This window comes from Cyanistes caeruleus, chromosome 9 (genome assembly GCF_971803275.1).
Source record: "Cyanistes caeruleus chromosome 9, bCyaCae1.hap1.1, whole genome shotgun sequence".
Taxonomy (NCBI): domain Eukaryota; kingdom Metazoa; phylum Chordata; class Aves; order Passeriformes; family Paridae; genus Cyanistes; species Cyanistes caeruleus.
This window is the reverse complement of record NC_141709.1, coordinates 13701463-13718928: the sequence shown is the minus strand read 5'-3', so window position 1 is coordinate 13718928 and position 17466 is coordinate 13701463. Positions and strand designations below refer to the sequence as shown.

The following is a 17466-nucleotide window of genomic DNA, read 5'->3' as shown; positions in this document are numbered from 1 at the left end:
ACAAATGGTTCCTTAGGTGGTTTTTTAAATAAAATATTGAATTCAAACATTGGAATTAAGCTGTAAGAATATCTAGGAAGCCTAAATTTTGTCTAGAAAACTGAGTTTTATGTCTGGTTTGGTTTAGTACTGTTTTGTTCTACAGACTAATCAGCTAAATATAATGAAATCTAAATAAAACATAGTACGATCCTAGATTTGTTACTATCTTCTAAAAGGCATAATAGCTTATTTAGACAAGATTAGAAAGAATAACGAAATCAATAGATATGCAATTTGTAACAGGGAATTTATAACAATGACAGATCTTCCTCTGTCCCTCTATGGAGACGGTTCTCAGCACTGCAGAAGCAACATCAGTGATTTTCAGAAAAATGGACATGACAATACTGCAAGGCTGATTCTTGCCTTTAAGTCAGATAAGCAGAATAGCAGCATGGAATCCATGTAGCAGAAGACAAACTTGTTTGATCTGTTGAAAGATGATAATTTAGTGTGTACAACCAGACAGAAAAATTATTCAGCAACAGCCTTTTAATAGATCAGAATAAGTGAGGTTATGTGAAACAAGGACAGGAGAGTAATTAGGCAAAACAATTAGAATAGACACTTGCAAAAAATGTTCTGGCCTTATGATTCAGGAAATATTTGTATTCAAATCCTGTTCACTTTTTTCAGAAACATTTTCCATTTGTGACAATAACATTCCACTTCTCAATAAAAAAAAAAACCAAATCAGTATACAGTTGGTACTACCTAGTTAATCTAAGTATTTAACTCTTGCACTGCTCACTTATTTCTAAATGAAACCACAAGAGCAGCTACATGGGTATTTTCTTTAGCAAGGACTGGAAACTCACAAGTTTGTGACTCATTGCTCCGCAGCTGAAAACAGCTGTGCCACACACAACTGACCAAACTGATCCTCTGAACGTGACGCACAGCTCTACCAAAATCTGTCCAGATCTGCTACCAGCAAGAGGCCACCCCATCAGGACACACCACACAAATTCTTGACAAACTCTCCCACAGCCTCTCTGCTCTAATCTTCCCACCTAGAAGACTCTCCTCAGGGCAGAACGGAGCTCGCTCTCTCTCTCTGGAGGGGACACAAGGTACACACCTCCTAATGCCTGCCAGGTATACACCCTGACATCAACAAACACAACCTGAAGCTTGTACAAGTTTGCTCTCCGGAATTCACAGGGAAAGTGACACTTCAAGGATGGCAGGTTATAAATAAATAGTAATAATAAATAATAAATATTATAATAATAATAAACTGGTTCAAATTACATTCCCTTTTCAATACCAGTATGCCTTATCACTCAAGGGTGTTTCTGATTAATTTTTTTGACTGCTGCAGAGAACTAGCAAAAAGTAAACTGTCCCATTTCCTTATCTGTCAAAACAAGTCAAGTTACTGTCTGCTAAATGTGGTAATTTTTTGTATGCAATAGAGGACGCTGAAGAACATGCACAGGAAATCCAAGAACCTCCTAACACAACAATATGGAAATCACTTCTTTTTGTCAGTGACTACTATTATGAAAACTCAAAAGGTTTTATTAAAAAAAAAATACCCTTTTCAAAGCCAAAATTCAAAATGGGTATTCAAAAAAATACCCAATTCAAAGTTGAGGGAGTGAAAAAACCACCACACACAAACTATTTGTTCATCATGTGTTCCCCCCAGTGAAACCTATAGCCACTCAAGATCCCTAGTTTATTTTCCACTTGAGACACTAATAATTGGTAAGAAAATACAGAGAAATTATAATGGTTGGAAAAGAATATAACTAAATTAGAGTAGAACAAATTTTAAAAACAATTTCCCTAGTTAAAGTCTTTCTCATAATTATATACAGTAAAGAAAGTTAAAGGAAGCATAAAAGAGCAGGCTAGACTTTACAAAGAGAACTTTTATGAGGAAAGCATGATAGAAAACTAAGCAAAAGCCACTTCCTCACAGCAGTATATTTCAGTTCTGAAAGGGTATCTGAGGCAAATTATTCACAAGTTATGAAAGATCCAGTATCAAAGTAAAAAAATCACTGACCTGGATTAAGATCCAATACTAAACTACAAAAATCATTGACCTGGATTAAGTTCTCATCAGTATCTCATCATGAAACAAATAGTTTAAAGCTGCTCTAGTACTTCAAATTGTATGAAACCATAACAATTAGCCAGCATAAAGGGATGAGTATGATAATAAATACTCTTTAAATGTATATTCTCCATTAAACTGGGAAACTGCATGAAAAGAAATTAATTTAGTCCCATGAGAACCTTTAAAAAAAATAATTCACAAATGGTAACATTGAACTACTTCAAACCAAAACAAAAGGTGCACATTTACAGAACAGTTACTGGTCACTGATGCCTTGACCATCCTGAATTTTCACTGAAAGCACATCCACTCCCATGGAATAACCAGTTGGGCATCACCCACTTCTCTGCCTGCAACTTCCTTGAGTTATACCAGGCCTATGAAGACCGTGTCCATCCACAGAGCGCAAACAAGCAAAACTGCAGAAACCTGAAGAAACCAACTATTCACTATCAAGTTAAGCCCTCAGGGACATCATTGTGTAGCAGCTTGTATCTCACAATACAGATACTCAGTGTAGTGTTATCCCACTTCGAGTGTAAATAGTGAGTCTGGGAAGCAGAAGTATAATTCTCATGTCTATCAGCCTCTGAAGAGTGAATGGAACTCACTGGAAAGACACAGAAAGCGCTGAGACTGATGTCCAACACACAGGAGATGCAGGATGAAGGTGCTGGCTAGTGGGACTGGCTATTTCTGCCTTGCAAGCAACCTTGAAAATCAATCTGAGAAGTGGTTAAAAATAGCTGCCATTCCCATCCCCACCTGCTCCCTCAGGACACAACCACAGAATAGTATTGCTTAAGCACTGGCATGGTGGCACAAACCTCCAGAGGCTGGGGACAAGGGTGGGAATCAAGTGCTGCTGCCTTTGAAAAGAAATAGTTTCTAGTCTGATTCACCCTATGGGCTGCCAGCGCTATCTTTTATCCTCATCATTTCACCAGAGTGATCTGCCCAGTCACCTGGAGCAAAGCAGCAAAACAATTTTGGGGACACAGTCACATATGTTGCCTCCCAGTTGCAGCCAAAGGTTTGCAGCAGAAATTTTTTAAATAATGGGTAAAAGCAAAGCAATCATTATTTACCAAAAGTAGTTACTGAAAAGCAGTTTAAAACAGCCCAACATGAGACTGCTGGTCAAGCACTGTCTGGTGCCTTGAATCCCTTTTTCACGGGTCCTAAAAGCATAAGTTCCACCAGAGCCTTCGTGCCCAGCACGCTCATCCATGCAGCTTCCGAAGGAGATGCGCTCTTAGCCACGCAGGAAACAGATTTCAGACAATCTGCAGAGGGATGGAGCCAACAGGAACAGTGAAGACAACAGGGCAGGGGAAACAGTTGAACGGAAGAAAGAGCATCAGGAAAGAAGTGAAAGAGGAAACAGATGCACTTGCAGGAAAAGAAAACATAAGTGGGAGGGGAAAGCAAATGTAGAATGTGAAAGTAATACAGACCAGTTTGAGAGGACACAGCACAAGCACAAACAAGCTGCAGAACAGATGAGTCAAAACAAATGAGAATGACAGGCAAGAAGGAAAGGTGGGAAAAATAATGATAATTTTAAAAATCCCAGACCCATCACAGCAATACTTCTTATTAAGCACAGAGCAGTCTGGGTATCTGATAGGTGAGATCAAGCCACAGGAGTCAAGGTAGAAAAATATGAGAAACAGGGAAGATTAGAAAAAGGTTGTCACTAGCAAACCTGTCAGGAAAATGAAATATTCTGCAGAAACTCTAACATTTCAAATTCTGCTGTTCTTTCAAATCAAGATGAAAGGCATTTAAGTTCATTAAACTTTAACATGACTTTATTGAAACACTGGATTTTGAGGTCAAACTATTAATACTCTTCAGCACAAAACAGGAAAAGCTGAATACTACCACATTTCTTTTCCAAATAGTTTTAAGAACATCTCCATTAAGAATGGCATTTTCAGGGCTAATTTTCCTGCTGAACTGCTTCACCACAAATTTTAGATTAGACACAACATTAGATGAAATCACTTGTTTTTCACTGGAATTAAAAGATACATCATTTAGAAGTTATTTCCAAACCTAAACATTTAGCAAAATATATTTGTGGTCCTGTATTTTGGGCCACAAAGCTGGACAAGCATTTTTACAACGCCATTCCACTGCATGGAAATGGACACAGGTTCTGTGCCAGAAAGAACAAGTCCATAATTAATAGAACAACTATGTTTAGAAGATCTACTCAGACAAACCCCACCAAGACAGCAATTTTGCCCCAAAGAAGAACATCTAAGCCTTTCTTCACTGCTAAGCAGAGGCCACATGCACTCACCATTACCGTAATAGTACTGATGGAAGCATCCACTCCTCAGGCCTCTTTCTCATGAGGTGTGCTAAGAGACAGTGTTATATAATACATTCCCCCTCTTGTTTCAGGAGGTTTTAATTAGTTATTGTTTTCCTATGTTTCTCCCATTGGTCATGGCAAATAATTTATAATTTCTTTTTTTAAAATTATGTATTTTTTTTAATTTCATAGCAGGTATTTTTAACACCAGAGAATAATTCACATTACATTAATATTGCTAGAGCTTGTGCTCTTGAAATAACATGATGTGCTATGGGGCTTCAAAGCTACAAAAACCTACATTCTCAGAAAAGAAAGCCAATAGCTTAAATTAAGCAGATTCCCCAGGGGTCTATAAATCTGAGCAATTATAGCTGGGAAGACACACAAATTGAAATATTTTCCAGTGTGCTTCTCAGGAGTTTCTCATGAAGTGCAGCCCACCCTGTCCCCAGCATGGCTCAGCTACCCCTGCACCCACACTCTCCCATCACCCTCTGCATTAACAGATAAATGTCCCAGGCAGCAAAGCCTTCCGCCTCAGCTGATCATTTCACCAAGGTCTTCAGCAGAAAGTGAAACTGTAGGTCTGTGATACAACTACAGAGTCATTCCAACAGGATTACAGGAGTCACTTCCATAGGGTTTCATAAAACCTGCACCAGCACAGTACCAGTAGCTTCCAGCACTTTCTGACACACAGTCCTTCTAACCAACAATACTGCTTGAAGGCATCACTGAGAACAATTGGGGAGCTAAACCTCAGCTTTACAAAGAGTGCCATCTGTTCAGCATACCTGCAGTGGAACCAGCAGCCTCAGCAGAATCCACAGAGAAGATGCATCACCATATTCAGCACTGCCAACCACAAATGCAAACTGAATGAACACAGACCCTGAATAACTTTCATGACTACTTGTAGTGATTAACATCAAGGCACTGGGTAGCTAAATGTTCACTGCCCTCTTTGTGATGGAAAAAAAGAAGATCAGGAAAGGCAGAACTCAAAACAAAATGGCTCAAGTTAACCCTGTTTAGGACTCCCATAAAACCTCAGGACATTACACACCTGTTAAAGACCACTTAAGATTTGAACATGCTCTGCATTTTTAAAAATGCTCTGGGAATTCAATCAAACCAAACACGATTGAGAGTACATACACAACATCCCAAACAAGCCCTCTGGGGTATGGCCCAAAAATTGTTACTTTACATCAAGCAAAAAGCTAAGTGAGATCCAGACAAAAAAAAAAAAAAAAAAAAAGAGAGCGAGAGAAAAGGAAAGTGGGAAATCAAAGCTCAGCAGGAATTTTCAACAATGTTTAAAAATAAGAACTTCCCAATTCAGAAAAGAATGTGATCCAACCTGACATTCTGCATCACTTTATGCACGTACGTGGAAGGTAAACCATTAAGACAAAGTGAAACCCAAATATTTCCGCGCACAACTTCACACAATTTAGCAAAACTGGTACTACTGTGAAATGCAAAACTTGAGCCACAAAGTAGCATGAAGAGGTTTTCAAAGTAGCTGCCTCAATATAAGTTAGGTTTTAAAAGCTTGGCAGAAATCCCTTTTCAACCAACCACACATCAACTGACCATAAGCCCAAAGGAAGCAGCCTGCAAGGGCACCTCAGGGAGTCTCACTCTTTCTATTTTGAGAGTGATAGATGCTGCAGGCAATAGCAATAGTTTGAGCATTCTCTCTGGTGTTTCCTATGCTCTACTTTTTTCCAGGTAAAAGAAATTCAAATCTTGGTGTAAATCCTACTGAGATAAGTGGGATTAATGAGCATTCACACTTCAAGTTACAATTCACATGGTAGCACTATGTCAGCACCATACCTCCATCCAGAGACACCTAAAATCTGAGGGGACATGAGTGCAGAGAAGGTGTGGTCCTCCATCTGCCTTTAACCTTCTCTGTGCTGGAATCAGACCGCGTTATTCATAGATCCTGAGAAATTCAGAGGGAAAAATACCATGGTCCTCATGGCCTTTTATCAGCTGATGTAAGGCATCATTGCTACATGAGGCAGTAGTTGATGGGAATTTGAAGTCAGTCACTGGATCACGTAAGTACAATTTAAATCTTGGCTGCTAACACACAAGCAGAGCACAAGGAATTATACAAGCTATGATGATGCCATAATTATTACAGTATCTTAGTTTTGAGTGTGTGCAAGCAAAATAACACGTTCATTCCTTAATTTTACCTTCAAGTTTCCTGCATAACAGAGAAGTCAGACTGCTTTGGCAATTAACATTTTTAAGGGCCAAGTTCTAATAATTCTATTTCAGTTGACTCTCAGGCTTCTTTCCATGTAGCAAGAGTGTGAATGAAGGAACAAGCAATGGTACAAAATACCCTAGGCGTAGATTATACAGCACATACCATTATACAACTCAAAAACAAGTAGCTAAATTTGATGGTTCCAAGAACTAAAGGACATATCTAAGGATTTTGGAAACACAAATCATCTTGTTCTGCTAAACTTTACCGGTTAAAAATGTGCTTTAATAAATGGCTTGCTTTGTTGGGTGTTTTTGGGTTGGGTTGGTTGGAGTTTTTTCAGAAAATATTTGATTATAGCAACATCTATTTTTTGTTTATTTGTTTCTGTAGGGCTATACCATAATCTCTGCATTATTTAAATAAGTTTCAGGAATAGAATGAGCAAAGAAACAAGTTGACAGATTAACTGAATATCCATTAACCAATTATAAAATAAAATTCGGAATGAAAGTAAAGGCAAAAAATATTTTGGATTGTAATATAACCATGCCTGTAGTCTGCAAGAGCATTTTAAACAGTACACCAGTGGCTTTTATACAAATTGCTACAATACCTCTATAGTGTGCAATTTGTGTCTAATGTTTCATGTTATGAATATACAAAGAAACAAATATCCTACTAGCAGTCCTTCAGTGTTTCATGTTACCAGGACATTCACTATTGACATTTAGTATAGGATGACAAAAAGAGTTATTGACCGATATTCTTCCAAAAGATGTGGTAATCTGATGCCAGTAGCATTCACTGAGCCTTGAGAGAACACTTTTCTCTTAAATATAAAAATTCAAATGCTTACTATACATATGTCAGTTTAGATTGCATTTTACATATCATAAGTCTTAGCAAACAGCTGGTATTTCATAATGCCTCAAGTCTTAAACATGACTTGCCAGAGCAAAATAAGAGGCAAGAAAAGGTAGCTCCAGATGTTGCCAAGTACACTAAAAAGGGAAAGAAATTAATAGCCATTTGATAAACTGCACATCAATTCATATTTCTCTGTGAAACAGATTTTTTGAAATACTGAAATAATACAGTGTAAGGTAGCACTAAGCATTGCTATGAAGTATTAGGAAATGAGATTTCCATCTCATTCCATAATACTCAAATACTCATCAAGTACTGCAATGCTGCTTCACGGCAACAGAAAGCAGAAGAAAATATCAAAGGTTTTTGATGGGGGATTTTGTTCAGTTCAGTCTTTGAAGAACTAGAGGTACAATTTTAGTATTGAGGGAACGAGTTCAAAATCTGACACCTCTATATAAAGCAAAACTAAAAGAAGATAAAACTATCACTGATCTAATAAAACAATACTTATTCCTCTGTACTCAGACACCCACACAATCATGGCACGAGCCAGGATTTCCCTGCCTCCTCCAGGCGGTGACACACTCAGGTCTGGACAGCTGCTGCCCTCTCCCCCGGCACGTGGCAGCGCACAGAGGGGAGCACTCCCCAGCAGCTTTCCTTCGCAGCCACACGCACTCATCCAGTTCCCCTCTGGGTCAGCTCCAACATTACCCCAGCAGAAGGCTCTCCAGTATCAACCCGGGCTCTGGAAGCCTTCTGTGCCTGTCGGCTGCTGCTCCCAGCTAACCCTGCTCCAGAACCCACACAGTGAGAGCCAGGGCCCTGCTGCCATGGCCAGGATGGATGCACCACCACACTCCCTGCAGGCTCTGCCCCTCAGCCCTGGCAGCAGCCCTGCCTCTCTCACCTTGCAGCCCTTTCTCTCCTTGCCCTCTCTATTTCCTCTTTTACAACGATGACTTCATCAGCTCTTTTGACCTTCAAAGGAGAGTGGAAAAAGATGCATGTGAGAAACCCAAGACCCTCTGTCTCCCCAATGAACAAACTGTACTGCTGTTTTTTGCTAACCCAGCCTGATGTGCAGTGCTGCAGCCTGGCAAATAACCTCCTGCACCTCACAGGCCTCAGGCAGCACATTACAACAGAGACTGGCATGCCAGCAATGATTAAGCCACTATCCATTATAATTAAAGAATAACACGGCATATCCAAGAATGGTTTTCTGTACTTATCTTGCAATTATCAAAATCTTCAGTGTCTTGCTTGCTGATATCCTTTTCAAACCAGCTTCCTAACTTCTTATGAGCATTCTCTCTAGCTAATATTGTTTCCCTTGATTATATCCTCCTACTTTTTGCATACCTAGCTCTCCTCTTTTAACCCTTTTGATTTGTTTCTTTTCATAAGCAGTCCTTCAACTTGCCACTATCACAGGTCTCCCACCTTTGTCAAACACGACTCAGAAAAAAACTCAGCTTTTCCCACATGACACAGCAGCATGCCATACACAGACATTAATTTATATCAACCACTCCTGGCAGACGCTACAGCCTCTGTGAGAAACCAGCACCAATATTTCTTCTATTAATGCATTCATTACATGGCTGCCAGAACACCAAAATTTTGTGCAGAAGGGAACATTTGAGACATCTCTTGGCAAGATGCATATGCTGCATTTAATAACTGTACGATAAATATAGCATGTAAAATGAGCTTTACCATAGAGTACAGCTACAGTTTTCCCTTCCCTCAACAAAAAAAGAATCAAAGAATAATGTGAATCAATTAAAATCATTACATCAGTTTTCAAAAGCTATTTTCTTCACCTTTCTAAGGTAGGAAGAATTACCTAGAAAAACCAGATCACTACTTTTTCATCACAGTCTTTTCTTAGAACAAAATAGAGGTCATATTAAGGTTTTGCTTTGAACAAATATTTGTTCTAAATATTTTATCAAGTCCAACACATATAAGATATGCATACGTACACATAACTTACACATGAATAAATACACTTTTTCTGGATTATATCTCTTATGGCCATATATATAGTTTTCATTTAAATGAATCATGGAAATAAAGTTAAATGTGGTAAAGATGTTAAGTGGACTGAAGTACCAGCAAGTAAGCAAGGAGATTGAAAACATTTGAAAAGCTAAAAAAATATTTTTAAAACAATTGAATTATTTTAAATGTATGTGAATATGCAGTGAGATTCAAATATTCAAGAATAGGAGGCAGTTAAATACATTTCTTGTTTCTACACTGCCAAAAAGCGAACCATTTCTAAACTCTTGTTCAAGCCCAAGAAGTTTTACGGTTTCAGAAAAACTGTATTACTCTAAATGTATCTATGTAGTACTTCCTAGCACCAAACATAACAAGGAAACACAGCATACCCACCTGCAGGGAGGCTACAGAGTGTTGCACACTCAGGGCAGGAGATCAGGGCTGTCAGCTGGGGGAATGGGGAAGCTCCAAGCCAAATGCAGGATCAAAGGAAACAGGGAGGTTTATCTTACTCAGCAATACACATATCCTGAGACTACCTGATACCACTGGAACCAAGAAAAATGAACCCCTGCACAAAAGCTCTGTCACCACACCAACATATGGCATGGATGACAAAGATAACCAACTTCCTTTGGACAATATGGTCACGCCAAAAAAAATAACTCCCTAAAATTAGAAAGTATTTGAACTTTTAATACTAAGTGATGGATATTTCGTTTATTTTTTTATCACAATAGGAAATTGTTATTTTTAATATTTAATCTATGTCAACATCCCCTTTAGGTAAACTCCCATGCCAGTATTGCATTAAGTGCTGTCTTCCTGTTTAGCAATCTCTCACAAGTTAACTAAATGCCTTGCAAAAAAATTTCAAAAGTAGCTTGCAAAGTATTAAAGATAAAAGATCAGCATTAAAAAGATGACACATTCTGCAAATCCATCATAATCCATTGGTTTAGGTTTTACATTTCTGATGATAAATTACTTAAATTCTTGTCTGATGATGATAAAACATTAGGATTAGTACTTTCTGTTATGGAGCACCTCTATTTTTATTACTTTCACCAATTAGTCAAGAGGCAGCATCTGAGGCAAGTGAATGACTACAGTGAACAGCTCTGAAGACACAGATGCTGAGCTTCAGTGCTCCATTTTCTGTCTCACAGTCACCAGGGACTGATGCTCCACTTCAGGGGAACCCTGCAACACACCTCCAGTCACACCTCCCTTATTTATTTTAGCACATTCCACCTACTAGCTCCATTCCCAGCAGCTACAGTGTTAAAGTGTTTGGTGCCTGCAATAAGACCACTTTCACAACACGAAGTGAATCAGGCAGGCTCCCCTACAGTTAAAGGCCAAAAGGCATTACTTGATCCATCCCTTACATTTCCTTTTCTGATGGCACACACACAGGTTGAAGTAACTCAAGTTGTTAGTTTGTGGGAATTCAAACAGCAAAGTGAGTTTGAGCCTTGACACAAGGGCTCTTAGTAGAACCAACATTTTCCTGTTCTGTTCAAAGTGAAAAAAAAAAAAAAAAAAAAATAGCCCTGGACATGCATGTCCCTGAATCTAAATTTCCAACCTCTACAAAGCCCACATGTAATTTTTCACAGGGGACCTCACACCAAGACACACCAGCTTCTCAGACAGGAGCCCAGCAGCACTGAGCTGGCAATCCAGAAGAGAAAGGCTCAATGCTGCTTAGCTTTTATATATGCAAGGTTTATAGTTTTAACATCTGAGGCTCACTTTCTGGAAAGTGTAACTGAATCAGCTTCTGCTCTTCAATGGACACTAACCAAATATATATATTTTCATAAACATACAGTAACACAGATGAAAACAGCCAGCATTCAAAAGGTTCAAACCCCAATATTTTACAGCCTAAAGCTAAAGCCTTAGCCTAAAGCCTAAAGACATTTCTCTTGCACAGGCATTATCTCCAAAAAGGTAAAGGGGCAGAATCCACAGATCTCAAACACATAAAACAGCCCACCCATGAGAACAGCTGTGACACAAAGGTGCATGGCTGCTGATGGGACAAAGGCACGTGGTTCCCCATGCTAGCCAGCCCATAAAACACACCTCATGGCATTTGGTCAAGCACATTTGTGTTGCAATGCTGAGCATCATCAATCTCATTTTACTCCTGCCCCAGAAAAGCAACAGTGCTCCTGTTTGAAACAGATTCCACCAAAATACATCATTTGGCACCTCAGCATCAGTCACAATCCCTCTGCACTTTTGATGTGGCTTATAAGGGGTTACCAAGGACTACCGGGCAAAGCTGACAAGCATCACTGACGTGGGATCTGCCGCATTTATTCTGAAAAAAGAAACATGTAACAAAATGGAAAAGACTTGATGTTTACATCAGACTCCCAGGTCTGCCTAAGGCACTACCTCTCACCTTCTCATTCTTTGGAGCTGCTGCATTTGTAAGTAGTCCCCAAGACATGAAAACTTGGTTCATAGAGAAAGGCCTGAAAAACATCAACTGCAGTAAGAGACAAGACCAAACTCAAAGTCTGCCCTCAATGACGCCCATTCATGAAGCCTTCATCCACTTTTCTCAGTCTGTACTGATTAAAAAAACCTGTGCAGTAAGAGTCCCCCGACTCTTACTAAGATCTTACTAAGTTACTGAGTTCTAAGACTTAGAAAACATCATCAGGTCAGGGAGTACAGGAGCTGCAGCTGAGTTCTAGAAGATGAGGGATGAGGGCCATATGAAGTTCAAATAGCTCAGCTAAGCATAGCAGGTACAGCAGCAGTTTCCGACAGACTCTGCAGTCTGTGGGAAAGAATTCCCATCCTAATGACAGCCCTGCTCTGCCTCCAGTGCCTATAACTCGTCACCTCACAAGTAAAAGTGAGCTAACTAGTGTTTCTACAAGACCCCAAGATGATACAGCAACTTTATGATGCAAATCAAAATCTAGATTTATATTTTAAAATCTACTATGATGCAGTAATCATCTATGATGCAGTATTAGTTTACTGACAAGTACTACTCTGACAAAACTCACAGCTTACGGCACAACTCCAAGCAGATCTCACCAACTGAATAATCTTCAAACCATTGAGACTTCTCCAGAAGTTATCACTATAAGCTCTTTACAGTCTCAGCCACAAATTACAAGCAACTGGCAGAATTTCAATTTCAACAATTTTTGAAATTTACACTTGAATGGTCATTTCCAGCAGAAAGGGTGCCTGCTTTTCAAAACCCCCACAGAACCTCACTAGGATCACCAAATCTTGAACTTGCAGAACAGGTAAATCACAGTAAATTCAACACTATGTAGAGTTATCCATGATAGATTTTGATCCAGCAACAGTTCCCTTTGTTTAAAGGGTGAAATTGGTGTAGGGCAGAAAAATGCACCACTGGAGAGAGCAGTCTGCAGCACGGTGGGGTACAGACATACAGTGGACAAAGAGACAACTGTTGTAAATTATTTAAGATCTACAATTGTAATCTGTAGTTCAAACATACTTAGAGAAATTAATATTAATCCTGATTCCCAAAACTGCTCTAACAAAGAAGACAAGAGAGCATTTTGATAACTTCGATTTAGTTGACAGAAGAAGACCACCATGGTTTTAATTCATCAAAAATAAAATTAAATAATAGTGGTCCAGATAATCAACATTAATCTAGAATTCAAGTTGATGCAATGAGTTAGCCATCTCAAAAATACTGTGTAATATCATGACGACAAATTTCTAGTTCATTAAAAGAAAACAAATAAAAACCAAGGCTCTGATATAGCAACTGCTGAGAGTCACAAGTTGTAATGGTTCAGAGAAAAAAACTGAACTGAATTTCTACCAGAGAAGCCCACCCTTTGTGCTCCATCACTCAGATGAAGTATTGCCTCTGTATATGTCATTCAAGCAGGCACTTGAGCTCTCAAGTACACAGAGATAGCCTTCATAGCATTCACATGTAGTGCAAGAATCTCAGAGCTTTGACTAGATGAACTGCATTTTTCCTTTTTGCACTCTGAGCTTCCAGAAAACATCACCTTGGTAATAAAACATAGCTACTAAAAGAAAGAATTAATAAGAAATGAAATAAAACAACTGGGTTTGTAAGCGAACATCGACAGAGACGTGGACAAAGTAGTGTAATTCACTCTACTGCTTTTTGCCAGCATCCTAAATGTGAATGGCAATATGTATTACTACAAATCAACACTAAAATGTTACAGTGTATCTGTCTCTCAATGTTTTAAAACACATCTCAGGCTCAGAAGTTAGTTTCCTTCCAGACAATATCTGCTTGGCTGCCACTATCTCTGCCGAGGCATAGGTGTGCACGAAGCACTGACAGGAAGTCAAGTATATATAGTCTCTTCCTGAATTATTAATATAATCCTATCTCGATATCTGAAACCAACTTTATGAGTCACAGTAACAAAACATCAGTCCCAACTAAAAACCGCATTTAAAACAGGGCTGAATTAGGAATTATACTTAAGGATTAAATAATGACTCCAAGTATCAAATTCAAAAGCCAAAAATAAAAAGGCCTGAATAAAGAAATGTGTGTATATATATAGTACTACACAGGCAACCAGCTATCAAGATCACGATTTATCATTACTAATCAGTCTTCTCCATTCAGCTCCGTAAGTCACAAAAAGCTGAGAAGAGCAGCTGACTGGCGCTACCGGGGCTTCTTCGCCCGCCGCTTCCCACAGCCCCTGCCCTGCCTTCACCGCTCCCGGCGGGCTCAGCTCCCCGGGCGGCCTCAGCTTCCCGGCCACGCCGGCCCGGCGCCCTCCGCTCCCCAACAACGTCCCTCGGAGCGGCCAGGAAAACTCGTAGCAAGAGGTGGCTTGATTCGTAACCCGCTCACATTAAACAGTAACGCACACAGATGTTAAATTGCTGACCCCGGGTCTACCGCGGGAACTTCTCCTTAGCACGGCCGCCCCGCGACGGGCCCGGGGCGCTCCCGCCCGGACCGCCTCCCGTTTGAACGACGAGCCCTCACGGAGGTGTCGGGGGCCGCCAGCTCCGCCCTGCCCGGCGCCCGGCACGGGACGCGCCGAGCCGGGGCCGGACGGCCGCACGGCGCAGGGAAGGTGCCCGGCGAGCAGCGCCCCGGGCCGGGCTGACGCTCACCGCCCTCAGGCGCGGAGGCTCCGGGCTGCAGACGGGCAGCGGGCACATCCCGCTGCCGCGGGTCCCGCGCCGCCACAAGCCGCCAGGCAAAGCGCCAAGGTGGCGGACACGAGCGGCGGACAGGGGCTGCGGGCAGCGGCCTCACCTGGGACATCTGAGGGCGCAGGTTGATCTCCTTGAGGTTGATGGAGTGGCTGCGGAGGTTGTTGAGCAGCTGGCAGAGCAGGACGCCGTCGCGCAGGGTCTGCGCCAGGTCGAAGACCTGGGCCGTGTCCCAGGTCACCCGATGGTTGGGCGGCAGCACCTTGCAGCTGATCAGCCACTGCCCGCACTGCTTCCAGGGCTCCATCCCCGCCACCGAGCCGCTGCGGCCGCGGCAGCCCCTGCTGCGCCCTCCCGCCGCCGCCGCTAGCGAGGCCGGCCCGGCCCGGCCCACGCCCGCCCCGGGAGGCGGGCCCGGCCGCTGCCACCGCCCTCACGGCGCCCGCCCAGCGCAGCCCGCCACCCGCACCTGCCCGGCGGCCCCGCGGGAGGGAACGGCGGTGGGCGAGGACAGCCGCCGTCACCCCGAGCCTGCAGCTCCGAAGGCCGATCCCTGAAGGTGTTCGCCTCGTCTGCTCGCCCGATGATGGCATAACCACAGCACCTGCGACACACAAGGCGCAGCTCTGACGGGCAGGTGGAGATAGCAGCGCAATGGCATGTTCTTATTGTCAGTCCTTTGTCCTTTCACTAAGCAAACGGCAGAGCTCTCAGAAGAGGTTCAAGCAGAATACTCTCGGCGACTTCCAGAAACGATCTAGAGAACACATCATGGCATTAGCATTGTTTTCCCATCTGTTCTCCCCTAAAGTACTTGCAATGACGTCAATTTTATTTGCGCTTTAAATAATATTTTATTATTTAAATAATAAATAATTTATTATTTAAATATTTAAATAATATTTAAAAATATGTAATAGCTTCCAGCAAGCATTCAGACAATTCAAAATTTTTAAAACTCCATATTGTGACAAACTCCAAAACCAGACAACACAAACACCACAGTTCACAATATCCTCTAAAACTCAAAAGCTATTATTTCTTTTTGATTTTTGAAGCCATGCTGGAAACCGAATTCCTCAAAAAATAAAAAACAAAAAATTAAAAGGATACAAAAACTGGTTTTTTTCTCTATTAAAACATGCTTCCTTTTTTTTTTTTTTTTTTTTATTTTTAACCAGAGAACTCTTTAAAAGTACTATTAACATTTATGTGAGGGATAGAAAAAAACAACACAGTCCAGGGTGAGAAAGCCTTAAAAGAGCAAAACATTAACATGGTTATTCAAGATAGTCCACAACTATTGCTAGTTTCCACAGCTCCTCAGTTAAAACCCTGACATTCCTGTCTGAACTCAGAAAAATCCCACAAATCCTTTTAATAATTTTTAAAGAATTAATACAGACATTATGGGAATTCATTTCAGAAACTGAGGCCAAGCAAGTGATTTGCATGTCTCAGTAAGGTCAATATGCTAATTCACTTTTTTTCTTTCTTTCTTTAAACAGGCAGTATGTCTGCTATTCCAGGCATTTTCCTAAGCAGCCACTGGCTGCAGAACATGTCACTGGACAGCTCACCATTTTGCATTGCACGCACCCAAAAAGACAGAATTATGGCCCAAAATGTAGGATCCAGCTCTGTAATCTGTAACGCCTGTGCCACTGCCCAGCGGGCGATGGGATGAGACAGGTGTGACTTGTTACCTCCTTAGAACGCACAAGTGCTGCTCGAGGTTATCTGGGAACGGCTTTTGTTTCCACTCCTAAAGATGTACAAAGCTGCAAACACCTGGCTTAGTTTTCAGCCCACTTCGTGCATTATCTGGGCTGGCAAACCAAAGAGGCTCCCGGCTCTGACCAGCGCAGAAGGAGCTCCCTGACGTGTCAAAGACATTTTAACAGAATGCAAACTCCAGTTAGCAGCAAGCGGTTTTTGCACGAATCATAAGAGAGATCTTCATTCCAAAGGAATGGTGACAGTGCAGCTGAGCTTCAAATCTTTAAAATAACCTTACATTGGAGAGTATGACATTAGGGTGCGTTATGTCTCAGTGGTGCCTCCTCCCAAGTAGGTCCCTCCTGCTCCATGGCCACCTGGGCAGTCACAGCCACATAGCTCCCATTTCTCAGGAAACGTGAATTTGTTGTTTAACTACCTCAGCCCAAACACTGGATCACCAGTAACAGGAACCTGCCTCCTCAAACCAACATGTGGTTGTTTTATGCCTGAGCAGCTGGAGGATATGGCAGGCTGTAACACAAGCATGCTATCAAAGTATCAGAGTGCTTAAAACCAGGCAAAATTAGAGACCATTTAATTCCTAATTTTAATCAAAAGGGATTAAAACTAACACAGTTTGTACTGTTATCATTTGGATATCATCATCCATCAAAAAACTCTCATAGAAATATATTTTTATCTGTGACATGTTTGAACTGACAAGCGAGTAAGAATTCAGTTGCACCCACAAGCTAAACGCTCTCAGGCTGACAACAAGCGTAACACCGAAGCAAATGCAGAAAGCAGAAAAGCAAAATAGATAAAAGAAACAGAAAACCATCTTCACTACATTATCACATTCCCCCTTTAGCTGCCTCCAGCCAGGATTGGTGGTACAGCACCCTGAAAGCAACATAAACAGTTGGGATGCCTTTGTAGAGACACAGAAAAATGGGTGCTGTTCTGATTTGTAAATAGCAAGAAAAACACTTCAGG

General features: G+C 41.2%; 1 protein-coding gene across 2 annotated transcripts in view; it reads right to left on the bottom strand.

Annotated features, from left to right (window-relative positions):
- VAV3 (vav guanine nucleotide exchange factor 3) overlaps positions 1 to 15145 on the bottom strand; it is a 151579-nt gene extending 136434 nt beyond the window's left edge. For both annotated transcript variants that reach the window (XM_086901730.1, XM_086901731.1), the window contains exon 1: positions 14852 to 15145. In XM_086901730.1, the coding sequence (XP_086757856.1) occupies positions 14852 to 15055 (204 nt within the window). In that variant the 5' untranslated portion in view covers positions 15056 to 15145. The remainder of the gene's footprint in view (positions 1 to 14851) is intronic.
- Positions 15146 to 17466: the final 2321 nt, after the last annotated feature.